Here is a 16,779-nt window from a genome sequence, read left to right as displayed (position 1 = left end):
AGACCATTCTTCAGCGCTCACAAGTGCCCCGATCCTGCTAACACTTGAGCACTGCTAAGCCTGTAACAGGGAGGAAGGTCTAGACAGAAGCTAAGTAAGAAAGAATGGAAATTGTTTTCATTACTGTATTGGAGACCTAAAAAAAAAATATTTAAAAAAAATCAATTCTCACTTGTCCTTGTGGCATACGCACAGGAAAGCAAAAAACCATTTTGAATAACTGCGGTTTATTGTTTTTAAAGGCTATATGCATCTTCTGCTTCACAGAAAAATAATTTGCTTCTCAAAATTACATTCCCCATGTTTACGTGCCTGAGACTCATGTTGAAGATCACAGAAATTACTGGCTAAGAGGTCTCTGAAGTTAATATGTTTTCCTCCCTGCTGGAGCAGCCTGGGGGAGGTGATGCCGTGGACTGGGTGAGACAGGGAGACCTGGCCCAAGTGCTGTCCAGCATTGTAAGATTCACCATCAGTGAATGAAAAGGAAAATAAATGGATTTGCTTAACGTTCTCATTTCAAGTCACACAGCTGCTGCCAAGATGCGTAAAGATCAGCACTCAGATGTCTTTATTTCCTGGTATGATCGGAGGTCTGGCCTCAGGTCTGCTTTCAGAGAGGCAGAGCAGGCTTGGGGAGGAAAGAAAAGAATGTTAATCACACCCACACACAAGTTTTGTGTCTGCGTACCTGGTTTGCTTTTCATCTACCGCTGCACCTTTAGCATCAAGTGTTTTCTCAGGTAGAAGACATCCATTCAGAGCGCTCTGTAATAAAGCCTGAAGCTGATGAAGGACAACTGCTTCACATGCTTCAAGGTCTTCTTCTTTCAGATTGCCAGCCCGATTACAAAAGCTACAAAATAAAGCAGGTATTACATGCGACGTTTATTTAAAGCCCAGACAGTCAGCATCTGTCGAAGGCAGAATCTGTAACACTTCTCCTGGCTAATGGAATAACTGGTGAGACATCCCAGAGGGACAAACACCTGTGATGCTCTCCGCGAAAGATGCAGAGGATCAGGAGATCCAACCCAGCACTTGAAAAATGCCAGGTTTAATCTCACACCTTTGCTTTTTGACAGGGAGAGGAACTAGCACACATCCACTTGGTGAAACCGCTTCTTGGCCAGGCAGCTCTGGCCATGCTGCCACCAAAGTGGTGATGTTACAGGAACCTGCCTCCAACAGCAGGCTGGAGGGCCAGGTCAGTTACGCAACCCTTCCTCCTAATTCCCTAGAAATCCTCTACCCATCAAGTGCTTACAAGAATCCTAGTTTAGGGAAGCTGACATACAACTTTAAATAAAATTACAAAGCCGTTCCCAGTTCTTGTAATTAAGAGCCTGTGCTGCAGAGGGGCAGCAAGGACTCTCTGGCCCTCGTTTTGTTAACACGTGGGTTTTGGTGATTCTCTTTACTCTTTTACCTTGAAGAAGAAATTATTTTTCTGGTTATTGTTGTCTACCTGAATAAATCAGGTAGCAGCACTACTAGCTAAGGGGACGCTCTCATTCTTGGAAATAAGTATTTACTTCACCTAAGGGATCTATGGAGCAAGGCTGCAAGACATGCTACATTTAGGAAAGAGTATTTGTTGGAGTAATTTGCGCATGTGCTTCTATGTGCCCTATTTCAGCTCTCTGATGACATTAAAACGGTGGAAGAGGAGGGAGGCCTCTTAGCAACTAGCAATATTTGTTTGCAGGAGCCCGCCTGCTTTTTGCACCAGCCATTTGTCACCACAAGAGCGAGGACTCTGGCTCAAATCTCAACAGGCTCCTGCAAAGCTGCTCGGTAACATCCTCTCCCCACTGCTCACCCAAATTCAAATAGAAGCATGTAAGCAATCAACAGCAAAACTATTACAAGCAATAGGTTGCATGTATGGCAGCAAGCAGACAAGAATACGGGTGACGGGGTTAAGGCGCAGGCAGCACAGCCTGCCTCCCCGGTTCTTGCCGCTCTATGAGGGCAGCAAAGAGGGGAGGCAGCTTGCAAGGAAATGGCATTAACCTGAGCAGCTCCGCCGTCCCCATCGTCCCCACGTGCTTGCCCTGGTACAGAGCCTGGCGCTGGGGGCTCATCCTCACCACCACATCTTCTATCAACTGCAGCGCACAAGAGAGTCCCACCAGCATCCTGTGGTGCCTGTGGATGACCGCAAACAGGGCTTGAGGTGACCAGAGTTGCGACAGGTATTTTAAATGCATTGCCTTGCCGTCACACCCGTTGGAAAAACACACACCCTCATTTTAGCTTTTCAAAGCCAACAACAGCAGAACCCCCTGGCGCTTGAGCTCTGTAGGAAGGAAAAGAAATAAAAAAGCACATGAGCAAACAAACTATCCAAGAATCAGCCAGGGCTTGAGATGCTGCATTGAAATTACCCCTGTGCTGGGTAGTTTTAATTCCTTCACCTCCACAATTGAAACAAATCTGGTGACCACCTACAGGTATGGGCACATAACTGGGACCTCAGAGGGGGTTTGATGAAGCTGCACCTCTATAATGATGCAAATTAGGACTTAAACATTGAAACAATACAGCAGGCTAATCCTTGAACAGAGGTGTCAGTGGCTATTCAGGTCCAGGCCGGCTGCCTGCTTTGTTGGGGACTTTCCAGGCCAGGTCTCCACCAGCAACGCCCCAGCTGGGCCGGCGCCCGCAGAGCCCCACAGGCAAAATAAAGATTTATTTTTGTTTCTGCAGCATGTAGAAGCCGACATATTTATACAGTTAACCTTGGTTTATGCTCCCTCAAGTGAAAAGCTCTACGCACGAAAGCTTGCGTTGCTTTTGCCATCATGTTAAGCTGTACTAAAAATTGTGTTTTTCATTGGACTGTTGGGCAACAGTGAACAATTAAGTGGGAGCTGCCGTGCATTTAGTTGAGTTTCCTAGACATTTAATAAGCAAAACAATACCAGGGAGATCACATATGCAGTTAAACAGTGCTTTTTCTTTTCCCCTAGTCTTACAAACCCTGTATTTTAGCTGCCAGCTCGTTTCCCATTGTTTTCCTCCCGCTGGGTGGTCCTTCCAGGGTGCCACTCGAGAGGGATACAATAATAAAAAGGGAAGGGGAAGGAAGGGACACCAACATAAAGAAAAACAAAATGTATGACAATCTGCAGCAGGCTACGGATCAGAGGTCAGCAAACAAGAGGTCCTTCTCTTTTACAGGTTGCTTCCTGGAAACAGTCTGATTAAGCTGACAGCTTGAATTATGTGTTACATTTTGTAATGCACAATCCATCTGTGCTAAGTCCTCTTCAATGCAGCTGAAGCAGCACAGGCATAAGCTCTGCCTTTTTCCACCCCTTCAGCGCAGGCCTTAAAATAGTCATCATCTTTTTCTGCACTAATTCTCAGAGACCCTCTCCCCCCACCACCTCCCGCAACCCGGGTTTAAGCCCTTAAAGAAACGGCCGGGTGCTCTAAGGAATGGTAAGAGGATACGGAGCCTTTCACCTCCGGTTCAGCAGCTCAGACCGGCAACAAACCACCGAGGACCAGAGCTATCGGATGGCTTCACCTGGCGGGAGGGGGGCTCGGGCACCTTTATGGTGCCGCTCAAACAAGCCAGGCAAGCTCCAGGGATGCAAGACCCGAATGGAAAATACACAGCCCAGGCTCTCATGTGGGTCTGAGCTGGCAGGATGAGTCTGAAAGCATGTGTACAGCCTCTGATCAACAAGCCCACCCAGCAGCGCTCAGAAACAGAAGTTATTTGCCAAAAATCGTAATTTTTAATAACTAAGATAGCAAAATTGCAGCACCCTACTGTGGACTGCAGCCAAGGCACAAACCTTACACTAAATAACTTTTCACAGCAACATCACCTTTACTTGGTTAAGAACTCAATGATGTTGTCACGATAACCATTCTTCTAGCTGGAGAAGGCAGTCTGAAACTAGGCTGAACTCACCCAGCAGTAAAACATGACCTGCAAACACTGCGGAGAAAAAAACCCAAAACTTTTTTTAAAAAAAAAGAGAATGGTATCTCTGCAGTAAGGTAGGAAAGGCATTTTCTCCAATATGTAAACTTGTGACTTCCTGACATGCAACAACGATTATGTTTTGCCTCTCAAGTGAGCTGTGGTCTCTGCACACGAGAGTTCAGCTCCATCACCTGTACTCACTTCAAGTAATGCATCAAAAGGGAACAAACAGCCCAAAGACAACAGGTGAGGGAACGGTACTTTGTTTGGATGGCACAGAAGCAACACTGCTGCACTGGGAAAGTCCAAGCTACAAATATTTCAATTTAAGGTGACAAATATGCATAGTTTTGCATAATTTCAGCACATTTATTCAAACAGATTAGGAATTTCATCAGAAAAGCACGCGGACTGAAGGGACGTCACAAGACGTACGACACGGCTCATTTTGTTAAACTGTGGCATGATACATTCAGACCAAAAAATGTTGCATTCTCATTGTTTGTATAACTTACATAATTGAAATTCATGTACTAATAACTTGGAAACTTCTCTCCCCCAGATTTTCAGCTCGTGAATTATTTTGCAAGACTTGAGCATGCCTGCTGAATTTCACGTGCATTGGAAAGACAGACTTGGAAGGTCCACCTGGTTTCAAGTGCAACAACAGAAATGCTGCTTATCCCACCATGAGATCTTTCATGCCTGCCATTTTCAAAATTTTATCCCTGCTTTCATTTTCAGGTAAAACAAATTAAAATTTGTATCTTTCCTGCAGAAACAGCTATCAATGGCAATCCCACTTCCATGGCCTTAAGAAACAGAGGTATTCGGCTTCGCATTACGTAAGAGGAAACCTCCACGTTCTGGTTTCAGTTGTGCTCTGGAGATAATGCGAGTAGTGAAACCTTTTGTATAATTTAGCTGGGCTTCAAGAGCATCACACAACATTTTCATCAGTTTGTGAACAGCGAGGCATCACTAGTGTTGACAGGGAGAGAACAGAAGGTTAAATGACTATTGCTCAGCTATGACTTCTCTAGCAAAGGCAGGCACTCTATGCAACTTCCCTACAAAGTGTTATGATTAACAGGTGTTATACAAAAGAAAAACTGGGTAAAAGCTATTTAGATGTAAATTAGATGATGTTTCCCTAGCAAGTAACAGTCTGATGCAAATGTGAAATGATAAAGTTACAGAAGTGTATATTGATGGCCACTGGTTTCTGCTCAACCGTCATCTATTAAAACACAAACTAATATTGAAATCAGTAGCAAAGACAACATGACCATGAATGCAGGAAGAATAGATGAGTTAAGCAGATTAAAAAGCTGCAAACAATCAAAAAGAAAAAAAAAACCCCACACAAACCAGAAAAAGAGGAGTACTCATTCTCCAGGGGTAAAAACACCAGTTTCTTTTGTACCTGGTCGCTCCCCAACACCCCAACGCACAGCTACCACCTAACCACCCTGTATCTAGTGTCTAGTTAACTGCTCCAGCTAGGAGCATTTTGCATGGAAGTAGTACTCACACCAGGTAGGGAAACCCAAGGGGAGCAGAACCTCTGGAATACAGCACGTGCCTGCAGAAAAGGCTTTCCTCAATATTTCTGTTGTGACTGGGGGCAGGAAAATGCTGGTGAGGAAGGAGAAGGGTGTTGAGGATACAGAGGAGAAGGAAAGAGAAGCATGCTGCTAAGGCAGAGCAGGCAGGAGAAAGGCAGCAGCTGTAGGTCACAAAATTGTGGGGTCAAGCAGTGGTAGGATGGCCGGGGTGAAGGGGGATGTGGACATGAAGCACTGCAGAGCAACCCAGCAGCACATGGACTTTCAAAAGAACTAGGAGACAGGAGATAAAAGTGGGAGGGATGCTGTTGCTGCAACATGGCACAAGGCGAGGACAGGAAGGGCTAATGGTGGTTGGCATGGGGCTGTTCGAACACAGCAAGGGAGCAAAGCCAGCCCTCCCATGCAACCTGGGCAAACGCCATGGGCCATCTCAGAGCAGGTATTACCCTGCCAGGATGGGGATGTACTTCCCTGTCTTACAAGGGCCTTGTGAGGCCAAAAATCCAGCTACGATTGATATTACAGCCCTCTGATATTGCAGCTGTTGGCAGTAAAGCCCCACCACTTTCACTCGGTAGCAGAGGACAAGCTGTGCACCTGTGTCGCACTTTCCTCAGTTTTTCTTTCTCTCCTTCTCTCACTGCTACTTCCAAACAAAATGTTCAAAATATTCAAACAACTGGAAATTTTAATCCACAGAAAGTATGCTGTTTAGTAAATTGTATTATTATAAACTTGTTGAAATAAGATTTGTGTACATTTAAAGAACTTCTGTTGCATTTTAACAAGCATACTTAACTTGTCCAAGTCTGACCTGAACAAGTTACCTGAGGCCATCAACCACCAGCGCAGAGGCAGCAAGATAATAAACAAATAGGTAAGAAGTCTTTCCCCCTGTACATGAGCTTTAGCTCCGCACATCAGCGAAGCTGCAAAAATAGCCTCCAGAGCACACACTAACGAGTGAGTACCGGCAAAGACAAAATATTTAAGGACATACCCATCTGGTCCTGAGCTGACCGAGGGTTCCTTGTGCGCCACGGCAGGGTTTGGTGGTTGCAGTGGGGAGCCCTCCACAGTGTGGGCATCCCTGCTCCGCTCCCAGCCGGTCACCAACGGGGCTGTTCCATGCAGCATGCCAGCAGTGCTCGGCACCACCTCCTCAGCGCTCCTGGGGACCGGGAGCTTGCTGCTGCTCTCCCAGCTTGCTTCCTTACAAGTCCACCAGTTACTCAGGCATGGCTTTGGTTCTGTAATAACAACAGCGACAACAATATTCCCAAAACATTAGCAGAACCAAGGAGTACATCGTAGCATAGGGAATTAAACTAAGATTGCCTATGCCATTTGCGCACCTCTCATTTAACACAGAGCATCCCCCTGCTCTCCCTTCACTTGGGGTTTCCCTGCCCAGCGTGTCCTTCCGCAGCGCTCTCGCAAGGGGGAGTCTGGGGAGGCTCCAGCCTCCACGCTCGCGCCTTTTGGGTTTGCAGCTCTGCCTGAGTGGGAAACAAAGCTGGCACTCCTCGCTCCTCAAAAACCACCCCCGGCGTGAAGACCAGCTACTTCACTAAAACCTCCCTGAAGGAATGGTGAAACGGGAAAGCTGGAAAAAGCTTTTCTTAGGGGGAAAAAGGTGCACGTAAAGAGGCTACTATCGTACACATTTTTCTACACCTTGCAGAAGAAAAACATGCCTGGAGGCTTTTAAACTCTACATGTTAATTGCCTTCTCTAAAAGGTACCGGGGCTGAATCACGCTTCTAAGATGACAGATACACTCCACCTATCTTTTTATAGCATGCCAAAAGTTAATGGACCAGGCAGTGCTGTAACAAAATAGTATTGCTATGGAAATTCCCAGTTTTCCATAAAATTCACCACGGGTTTAAATTAACCAGCATTCACACACCTGCTAACACTACAGCACCCAGCATTTCTGCCTGTCTTGGTCATGGAGTTTCACTGGAACTAAATCACTTAAGGTTTATGCCAAACAGTAGCTGCTGCCAGGATGGGCTCTCTTGGCCTCGTTCCAAATTTGTGAAGCAAGTATGTGCAACAGAAACCTCACACCTGCTGGGAAACAAGGATAGAGAGGAACTGAGGGTTTTTTCCACTTTGGGGCTGGAGTGACAAAAGGGCCATTTTCTTGCTTTGGTAACGTGGCGGCAACAGGGTTTATTCTGTTCTAAATTTTGTGCTGCCACTGCCTAGCTCAACACACAGCTGCGAAGCTCTGCACCAAGCTGGCAGCAGAGCCCAGCGCGTGCTTGCCCCTGGTATCTTCATCAACTCCCATCATTTGCAGCATGGAAAGTCAAGCTTAGGAGAGCTGGAACAAGCCAGTCCCCTCCACGCATTCAAACCTGGACCACATTAGCCTGTTCACTTCATAACATGCATTTGGCAGCGGACAGACATAAGAAGCCCCCCAGGCAGTCCAAGGCGATTACTGTGCCATTTGACAAAAACCTCATTTTGATTTTGAACCCAACTGTACGGTTTCTCTGAAGGCAGAGATACTGCATTCCAGACATTAAATGGGTATTTCTTTCCCAGACACGATGCTGGCCACCTCGGCCTTCCCCGCAGGGAGGAACCAGCACTCTGCAGAGCCCAGGGCTAACGTAAGCCCGGCTGGACTGGTCTCCTTCCAGCACCAACAAGGACAGGCTTTCATTAAAATGGAGAAGTGGCAAATGCATCACATGAAAGAAAATGAGAGGCAAATAAATTCCTTAGAGAAATAAGGAGGAATGGAAAAAAACCTTGAGAAAGAGGATGCCAGAAAAACCCTGAGGACAGAAGAGCATCTGATGGGGATGCCAGTTTTCCTCTATAAAGAAACCCAAAATCATTACAGGAGAGAAGTCGTCCCCGCATCATTAGGGTTGCCACCAGTCTCCATTATAAATAGCACAATTTTAGCAATTGTTATGGGGCTTGGGAAAAACTAGTTTAAGTTGAAAACTGCTATGTTAACTGGGAAGGCAGGGGAGAGTATTTCTGCAAGGTCTCAAAAAAAGGAATAAACTTTTACTTAGCGACAAATCTTTGTCACTGTGACTTCAAAAAGAAGACCATTTGCTTACTCCAAAGTAACCAACCAAGCCAGTAAAATGGGAGAGAACACATGTTGCCAAGATGGGGGTGGAAGGGAAAAAAAAAAAGAAAGGAATGACAAGTTGGAACACAGCTGTCACAAGCAGCACATCTCACCCCAGAGCCTGAGTATCTTGGCTGGGAGGGTCTGCATCACCCTTCTCAGAGCAGCCCAGAACACAGCAGACCACCAAGGAGGAGTTAATCCAGCCACATCTGGGGACATACCGATCCTCACTCTACATTGCCAAATCCCACTTTTGGAAAAGGTTGAACTATTGTGCAGAAGTGTGTGAGGGTGAAGGAAATCAACCTGAAACAGAAGTGACATACTCTTCCAGTAAAGTAGGTTCACATTAAGCCTCAGTTTAAGAAGTTCAGACTCCTTTAGCACAACCATGGGCACAGCAGTGAAGAAATCTTCACCTTCTAACAGTGAACCTGAACAGGTTATCAGCCCCTAGGAAGCCCTTGCCTGCCCAGATGAGCAGCCTGGGAGGAAACAGTTAAAAGGAAAAAAAGAGAAAGAAAAAAAATTTAGAGTGCCACCATGCTTCAACCATAGTGCAACAGGTATAGGAGAAAGCAGCAGCCATGGGCATCGCTCTGGTTGGGATGAGCGTGTCCCAGTGCCAGGCAGAGGCAGACAGGCACACATCCTGCCGTACCTGGGATGCTTCCCTGTGGCTCTTCCTCCTTGGGGGTAGCTGGTTTAAGATCAGAAGCTGAGGAGATGAGCTGCTCGGAGCCTTCCTCACTGGCAGCCAGGTCCCTGTGTCTTGCTACTCCCTCCACTGATGCATCGCTCTCTAAATCAGCATTTCTTCTCTCTGGACCAGGTTCTTCAACTGACAGAGAGCATGACGGTGAGTCGAGTGTCAAGCAGCTCTCTGTGGGCTGGGGGTGGTTCTGCTGTGCGCCCAAACTTCCAGCGGCAGAGACAGCTGAGGTATGGCAGCCCATAAAGACTGTTGCTGGATGATACAGTCCTGTTAGCACGCCTGTCTTGGTGCTGATTTCTGCCTGTCTTCCAACCTGCGGCATCTGAAGAACACATGTGGGAGATGGTTTAAGGAAACACACAGGCAGCACATTGCAAATGGAGCTTCTAGAGGCTGGCATGTTAGTTTCTGGAGAGAAAAGTATCACAGAATTCAAGTATTTTCTACAGTAGTAGTATTATTATTATTAGACAAACACTTGGCACGCATTTCTGGCATCCTAGCGTGAAAACAAGGGCCTGGACCTCAACTGATGTTCTTGTGAGCCAAAACAACCAGTGGCAAAAGTGCACTGCACACCCAACCAAGCTAAAAGAGACTGAAATATATGAAGGACTTCAGTCAGAACAGTTACTGTTGTTTTTTTTTTTTTCAAATGGGCAAATCTTTAAGATTAGATTCCTGCAAAGGCTTTTAAGGCCCTGGACCAAAGCATGACCTTTTAAGTCACCATCCCTGGAGGTATTTACAAGATGTGTAGATGTGGGACATGGGTTAGTGGTGGACTTGGCAGTGCCAGGTTAACAGTTGAACTCGATCTTACAGGTCTTTTCCAATAACGATTCTATAATTCTATTTAGAGCCATCCACAAAGTCACTGAAAATGCCTTGAAGTTCCTGACTGTAGAGGAACCATTGTGCTCTACTTGTATGCGAGACGGTACAGCTGCCGGTAGCCTGTGGTTTAGGCACCGCAGCATCCCCAAGCCAGGAGAGGATCATTAGGACACCATTGCAGTGTCCGTGGCACAGCTGGCCTTTCTGGAGCCACCCACAGCAGCACCTCTGAGCAGTCTCCTCCTGCTGCTCTTCTCATGGTCTTCTCCTGAAGGCAACAGGATGGGAAACAGTCCCCAGAGAGCTGGAACCGTACATCTGCCATCACTCACTTGTCTATATTTCCAGCTTTGCTCACAGCACATCAACAAAGCAAATAAGAACGAGGCAAAAATCACTGCATTCATTGTCTTCCTTCTGCTCTTTCCTGTCTGTTAAATCACAGTGATGAGGAAGGACTACTCAGCTAACCCCACGTAGATGAAATTGCATTTTCCACAAGGCAACTTGGGGCACCAAGTAGAAACATTTTAAATGGCACTTTCCTCCAAGGACTGTTGAACTTGCATGAAAATAGTTCCAATGGCATAACCACTCTGCTTCTAAATCCCAGTATTTTAATACTTGCCTTTTTTTCTTTGTAAATCTACTCAATCAGAACAATTTAGGAGGAGTGGCTGCTGCCACCACTACTACTAAAAGGTCACCGCCAGTTTATGCAAAGCCAAAATTAGCTATCGTAATACCATTGTTCATACTAAGCAGGGCTTACTTTTCAGCCCTGAATCACAGCAGGACAATTTACAGTCACCTCCACACCTCTCTCCTCTTTCATTGCCTGACCTCTTCCTACCACACAAACTCAGCTGCCAAGCCCAGCTTAAAGGAAACAAAGGCATCTTGTCTAGTTTGTGACCAAGTTTCATTAAAAAAGCTCAAATTCCACGTAACAAGAAGCAGAACAAAAAGCCATGAAGTTATTTTAAGGAGGAGTAAAGGTTTGCTACTCAGATTAAGTTCACAGCTTATTCCATCACCACTGCTCGCGGGTTCCTCCTAATTACTTTTTGGGTGTTGGATTTGCTGCTTTAAAATGCATCTAGCAAGTACTTTATGGATTTAGCAGCTCCTGGATGTGGTGTTCCAAAACAAATGCAATTCGAACAGGTACAAGCGCTTGGCAGAGTCACACCTCTAACAAGCTCCTCTGATTGCTGAAAAAAATTATCTCTTCACTGCCTTTGGATTCTCAAAACAAAAGTATGGCACATAACACTGATCTAGGTACTGTTTTTACCACCAACAAACAAGATGGTAAAAACACGTAGATGGCTTACCTAAAACAGTCAACAAAATTACTGAACTTCACGTCACTCCAGCTGGGAGTTAAATGAAGTCTCTGCACAAAGCACACTTAGAATCCTTTTTTTGGCTGTGAAGAGCAGGCTCCCCACTTCTTCCTCCAGTAACAAATACAATCTTTTTTACTATCATTAAAGTGTTTTGAAGACAACAAAGGTAAGAAAAAAAATGCCTTCCAACAGGACTTACACAAGGGCCCAGTCTCCCATGGCAGTGGCTGAGCACGTGAAAGCTAGGGAGGTGAGTGAAGTCCAGCCAGAGGCTTGTCTCTTCCAGGTGCCAGGTGTTACGCTCACCTGGTGACTCCTCCTTTCTCAGGCAAGGATGCTCTGCCACCCACGGGTGTTCCTGGGAGGTGCCCTATGCCCCACATCCAACAGGCATGGCAGTGCCAAGATGCACAAATCCAAAAACTTCAAGAAAGTGTTTTGAAGTTGAACAACAGACCTCACTGCACAAAGGCTTCAGAGGCCCAGGTTATAGGGCTCTGCCGGCTGAGAAGGACCTCTTCTCCTCCAGCTTCCAGCACCAGACTGCCAATACACTGGGCTTAAAGACTGGTGCTCAAGTCCTTTCCATGGAGAATCACGGTTTCTAGACAAATTGTGTTTGTGTATACGATTTCTGAGTTTGAAGACTCCCATAAAAATTGAGAGTCCTGAAGGGGACATATCCCACAGCTCAGCGAAGCACCAGATATGCACACTGGCGTTTTAGGGGCACTGTGATACTGACCATCTCTAGAAGATTGGTTCTGTGACTGTCCTTCTTGGTCTCCAAGACGCATCAGTGACAAGGTTATCACGTGATCACTGGCATCCTGACTAGCCTGAAGGAATATCCTGGATATACCACCTGTTAACCACACACGCTCACTATGACTGACTCGGTGCCACATCACCCAGAACAAACTCTTGTATTTTGGACATAATAAGAAGCAGATTTTAAGCGAAGTGAAGGTGGTGGGAAATGGACACCGTCAGTCTAAAAAAACCCCACAAACCCACAGAGCTACAAAGTAAGATCTGAGACACAGCACACAGACAAGGCAAAAGGATGCACAATTTAACTGAAGTTGCCTTTGTATTTAAGGAGGGAGAATGAGGAGAAAAAAAGAGAACGGGATCAAAGAGTCCACAATCAAGCTATTAACTGTAATTCAACATGAAGTGACATATTTGGGTATGCACCAAGTTCTTGTACTGTCCAAAACCTGCTAAGAGTTTTTAAAAATCTAACTCACATCTTGAGCCTTTGAAGTTCTAGTATTTATGTAAACTCTTCCATAGGTTAGAAATCACGTCTCCTACACTGACTGCTTTTAATTGAAGGTTCAAAATTAGCGGTCAAAAATAAACTCACCTTTTCACGTACAGCTGAATTAAAAATGTAATTCACAAACTGCTGGAGGTCTGCTTATATAGGTCAAGGTTGCTCAGGTTCATTGCTTTGTATATTAGAGTTTAAAGAATGCTCTAAATTCAAGGTTTTTAACTTTTTAATCTATGGGGAAAACTTCCTATAAACTCAGATTAACAACTGCTAATGCACTGAAGAAAGAAAACTGAAAACCTTCCTCCTACTATAAAAACAAAACAGTGTGGCCTCTGTTTCTTTTCTGATAAGAGTCTTAAATACCAAACATTTAACTGCATAATAACATTTACTGGCAGCCAGGCTGCCTGCTTAGCAGATATATAAAGCAGGTAAAAGGAGGAAAAGTTAATTTCTTGGCTGAATGATTCCATCGGTAGCTATAGGGCAAACTAGAAAGTCTTTTAGTAAAGTAGCAGTTGATTCTTCTATCAATCTGCAGCACACATACTCTTCCAAGGAATGCATTAAATATGAAAATCATATCCCGTTATCATCTGTTTCCAGCTTTCAGCCCAGTAAGCTTTTCTTAATGAATGCTGTAGCCTAAGGGACAAGCATGCTGTTGGCTTTTCTGAATAATGGAGTGATGCTACCATTTTTGCTTATTACAATATCGACTAGCTGAGGGGGTTTCACACATAGTCACAAGTGACTACTCTTGCCAGCATGCTCCAAGTTATTACAAGATGTTTTTAGACATTTCATCTAAAAGAGCTTTACTGCTTTTAGTGAAGAAAACAGCTATGGTCTTGAACTGTATCATTTATATGGAGATAGGAGGAGGGATTAGAAGCCTGCATTACTGCAGATATATAGCAGAATATATTTAAGTATTCCTTGTCAGTCTTTTTGTCTGTTACTTAGATACGCAATCTCTTTTTGCTTCTTCTGAGAAAAGGTCAAAATGCACAAAATTATAAATACACCGTATGAATTGACTACTGCATTTTTAAAAATACCATTCATTAAGAATATTTCCTCCTCGGTCAAGGCCATTTTCACACTATTCGGCACAGGAATTACAAAAACCAACACAAAAATGAATATAAAGAGTTAGTGCTCTCCTTCCTTTCTGATTCTAGATCTTTGGTTAAAATAATTGCACTTTTTACCCAGGTTATTCTACTTCACTCAGTCACTAAACAGCATTTCACACTACAAATGCCACAACAAAAATCCCCACGCAAAGACTGCTTAGCAATGCCTGCCTCTTCATGCAGCAGCTCAGAGGAAAGCACATCAATGTAATAAACACATTTCCCCACACACACTTCTTTCGCATTACCTGCTTGTTGTATTCTGCTTCCCTGTCACCTTCCGCTGACAAGTTACCTTCCTGAAGTGGTAACATACTTCTAATTTCTCTTCCATACCATGCCTAAAAGTGAACAAATCTATTACATAAAATTGAAAGCCAAAAAAACTCCACCACAAATCAACAAATATTACTTTGCAAATTGTGCGCTTTTAAATGTAATATCCTAGCAGCACTTTTTACTTGGACTATATTTAAAAAGCCAGAGATCCCATTTTCTCCTAATTTTTCCGCTCCCCTGAACAAATTACATGGCCTGTACACAGCATTCTACAGGTTTTTAATACACATGTACTCGTTCATGTAATTTAGAATCCTACAAAACAGTAATAACTTGCTGACTGAAATTTATTTCATTCCAACTGGTATTTGTTACGCCAAATTATTTCTGCTCTATCCAGACAACAAATCTGCTGCTTTGGGATGAAATGAGCTTTAGGATTTCTTTTTGTTTTACATACATCATCTTACAATTCACTGAGCTATTATAAGGAAAAATATATGGCAGATGTTATAAAGAGCAACCCAGCATGAAAGGCAACTTGCTGTAGTGTTACTAACAAACAACTGCACACACCGTCTTCACCTCCACTACATTGTTTAATTGACCAAATGTAATGCGTTCGTAGTAGGACTACTGCATAAAAGCCAAGCACATGCAGCACCTATAATTAATCCTGTTTGTTAGTAATTGTAAACCCCAATAACAAGTTACATCGGCCCTGAATGAAAGCACTTCAGTACCTATTCTGCATCAGGTAATATGCATGAAAATAAATCTTTAAAACAATTAACCAGCTCTGCACTGCACTCCAATGGTGCATTCAGCAAGCCTGCTATTTCCCAGGTAACAGAAGCTGTTCATAAAATTGTAAACATGAAATTTCAAGAAACAAAAACTAACCACATGAGAATTAAAGATGCTTAAAATAAACTCAAATGTAACTATTAGATTTTCTTGAAAGCTTAAGCATATTTACTTATACTCCCAAAAATTACCGAACAAATTGCAGACATGCAAACAGAGGGAAAAAAGTGAATTTTTCAGAAACAAAACAAGTTTGGTCAGCTACAGCTTCATAATAAAATGTGCACATAGTTTTAATAAAGCACTCCTAAAAGGCACTCCCCCTTCCTGGGGAAAAAGAAAGAAGAGAGAAAATAGTAATGATTTCTTTCTGTGTACTTCCATGATAGATTAAACGATTCGTAATTCTTATGCAATCCACAACAAGGGGGCTCTTCATAACCACAACACAGAGGATATGTAATCTGTGCTTTGTTCAACAGCTCAGAAAAATAAGTAAGTGCAACCTGGCAAAAAATAAAATGGATGGCACACAAACATCAAAATGGAAGCAATGAATGAAAACCCTGCATGCAGACCCACTCATGGCACAACTGTGACTCACACCAGTACGTTGTAACAACCCACCCTAGTGAAACTGGCGTGCATTAGAGTTACTCAGGGGGAAAAAAAAATATATATTCTTAAAAACAACAGGGGAAACCTAGCATCACAATGCATACCCTGTCCTGCCCCGCTTTAAATAAAAATTTAAAATGAAAGAAAAGGGGCGGGCTGGGGGTTGCAGAAACTGAAGCGAGCAAAGTATACTCTGTGAACGTCACCAGATCCAACATGCTTAAGAGTTACCAGGCACTAGGTAGCCTACAGTTGGAATTTATTAATGTGGGTATGAACCACGGCATGTTAGCCAGCCCACTGGTTTAGTGGAGTGGAAATAATCCGCCACCACAAGAGATGGCTATGTCTTTTCCAGAGAGCTTCCTTATTTCCAAAGACAGGGAGACCAGCTAACAACACCCCAGACCACCAGCTCCGCACACAGAAGTCAAGGACAGCAACCCCCAAATAGGAAGGGCAGATGCAAACCTACAGCATTTCAGAGTGCACAATAACCAACACGCATGGGTCCCACTGCCCCATCTCAAATGCCATACGTAAAAATCTTCCCCGTGAGCACAGAAAAAGGGAGAGCAGGGCTATTTACTTTAATGGGAACAACGGAAGGCAGGGTTAACACATTGCAAGTTATAGCTAACATGGGGAGAGTTGTCTGGGGCCAGCTAGTTGTTGTTCTTAATAAAAAAAGCAAGGAGGCTTTCAATGAAATCAAAGACAACTAATTTTAAAACAATAAAGCTGGGGGGGAGGGGGGCACGGGTTTGTTTTTTCTAGCCACAGTGCAAAATTACTGGATTGGGCTTGTCACGTTACACTGCATTTGAAACCTTATGAGGATTCAAAAAAGGACTAGAAAATGCATTAACATCCACAGTTAAAAGGACCAAAGATTTTTAGAAAGGACAAAGGCTCACAATTCGGTTCATACATTTATCTACTGAAAGAAAGGAACTTTTCTAATGCAAGAACTGCATACAAAGGGTTTCTTGCCCTTTACTGTGACGGAGCTAGTGAAAGGCAAACCAGACAGCAGGAAAAAAAAAAGGTAATAAAACACATTGCTGCTTCTACATCCCTAGGTCAGGCTAAACCGTAATAACGCTTCATAGTGTGGT

At 44.0% G+C, this 16,779-nt stretch overlaps 1 protein-coding gene across 13 annotated transcripts in view; it reads right to left on the bottom strand.

Moving 5' to 3' along the window:
• Positions 1–16,779, bottom strand: part of KIZ (kizuna centrosomal protein) — a 51,566-nt gene that overhangs the window by 25,299 nt on the left and 9,488 nt on the right. For 11 of the 13 annotated variants that reach the window (XR_008735048.1, XR_008735045.1, XR_008735046.1 and 8 more), the window contains 5 exons: positions 14,206–14,298; positions 9,291–9,666; positions 6,518–6,767; positions 2,017–2,151; positions 692–856 (listed from right to left, as the gene is read on the bottom strand). Coding sequence is in view for 9 of the 13 variants with exons in the window: in XM_055726243.1 (XP_055582218.1) it covers positions 692–856; positions 2,017–2,151; positions 6,518–6,767; positions 9,291–9,666; positions 14,206–14,298 (1,019 nt within the window). In the remaining 4 variants the exon portion in view is untranslated. Of the gene's footprint in view, positions 1–691; positions 857–2,016; positions 2,152–6,517; positions 6,768–9,290; positions 9,753–14,205; positions 14,300–16,779 lie in introns of those variants that run through there. The other 2 variants (XM_055726247.1, XM_055726248.1) reach the window with 2 other exon arrangements.

Source organism: Falco cherrug, chromosome 13 (genome assembly GCF_023634085.1).
Source record: "Falco cherrug isolate bFalChe1 chromosome 13, bFalChe1.pri, whole genome shotgun sequence".
NCBI lineage: Eukaryota > Metazoa > Chordata > Aves > Falconiformes > Falconidae > Falco > Falco cherrug.
This window is presented reverse-complemented; position numbering and strand designations above follow the sequence as displayed.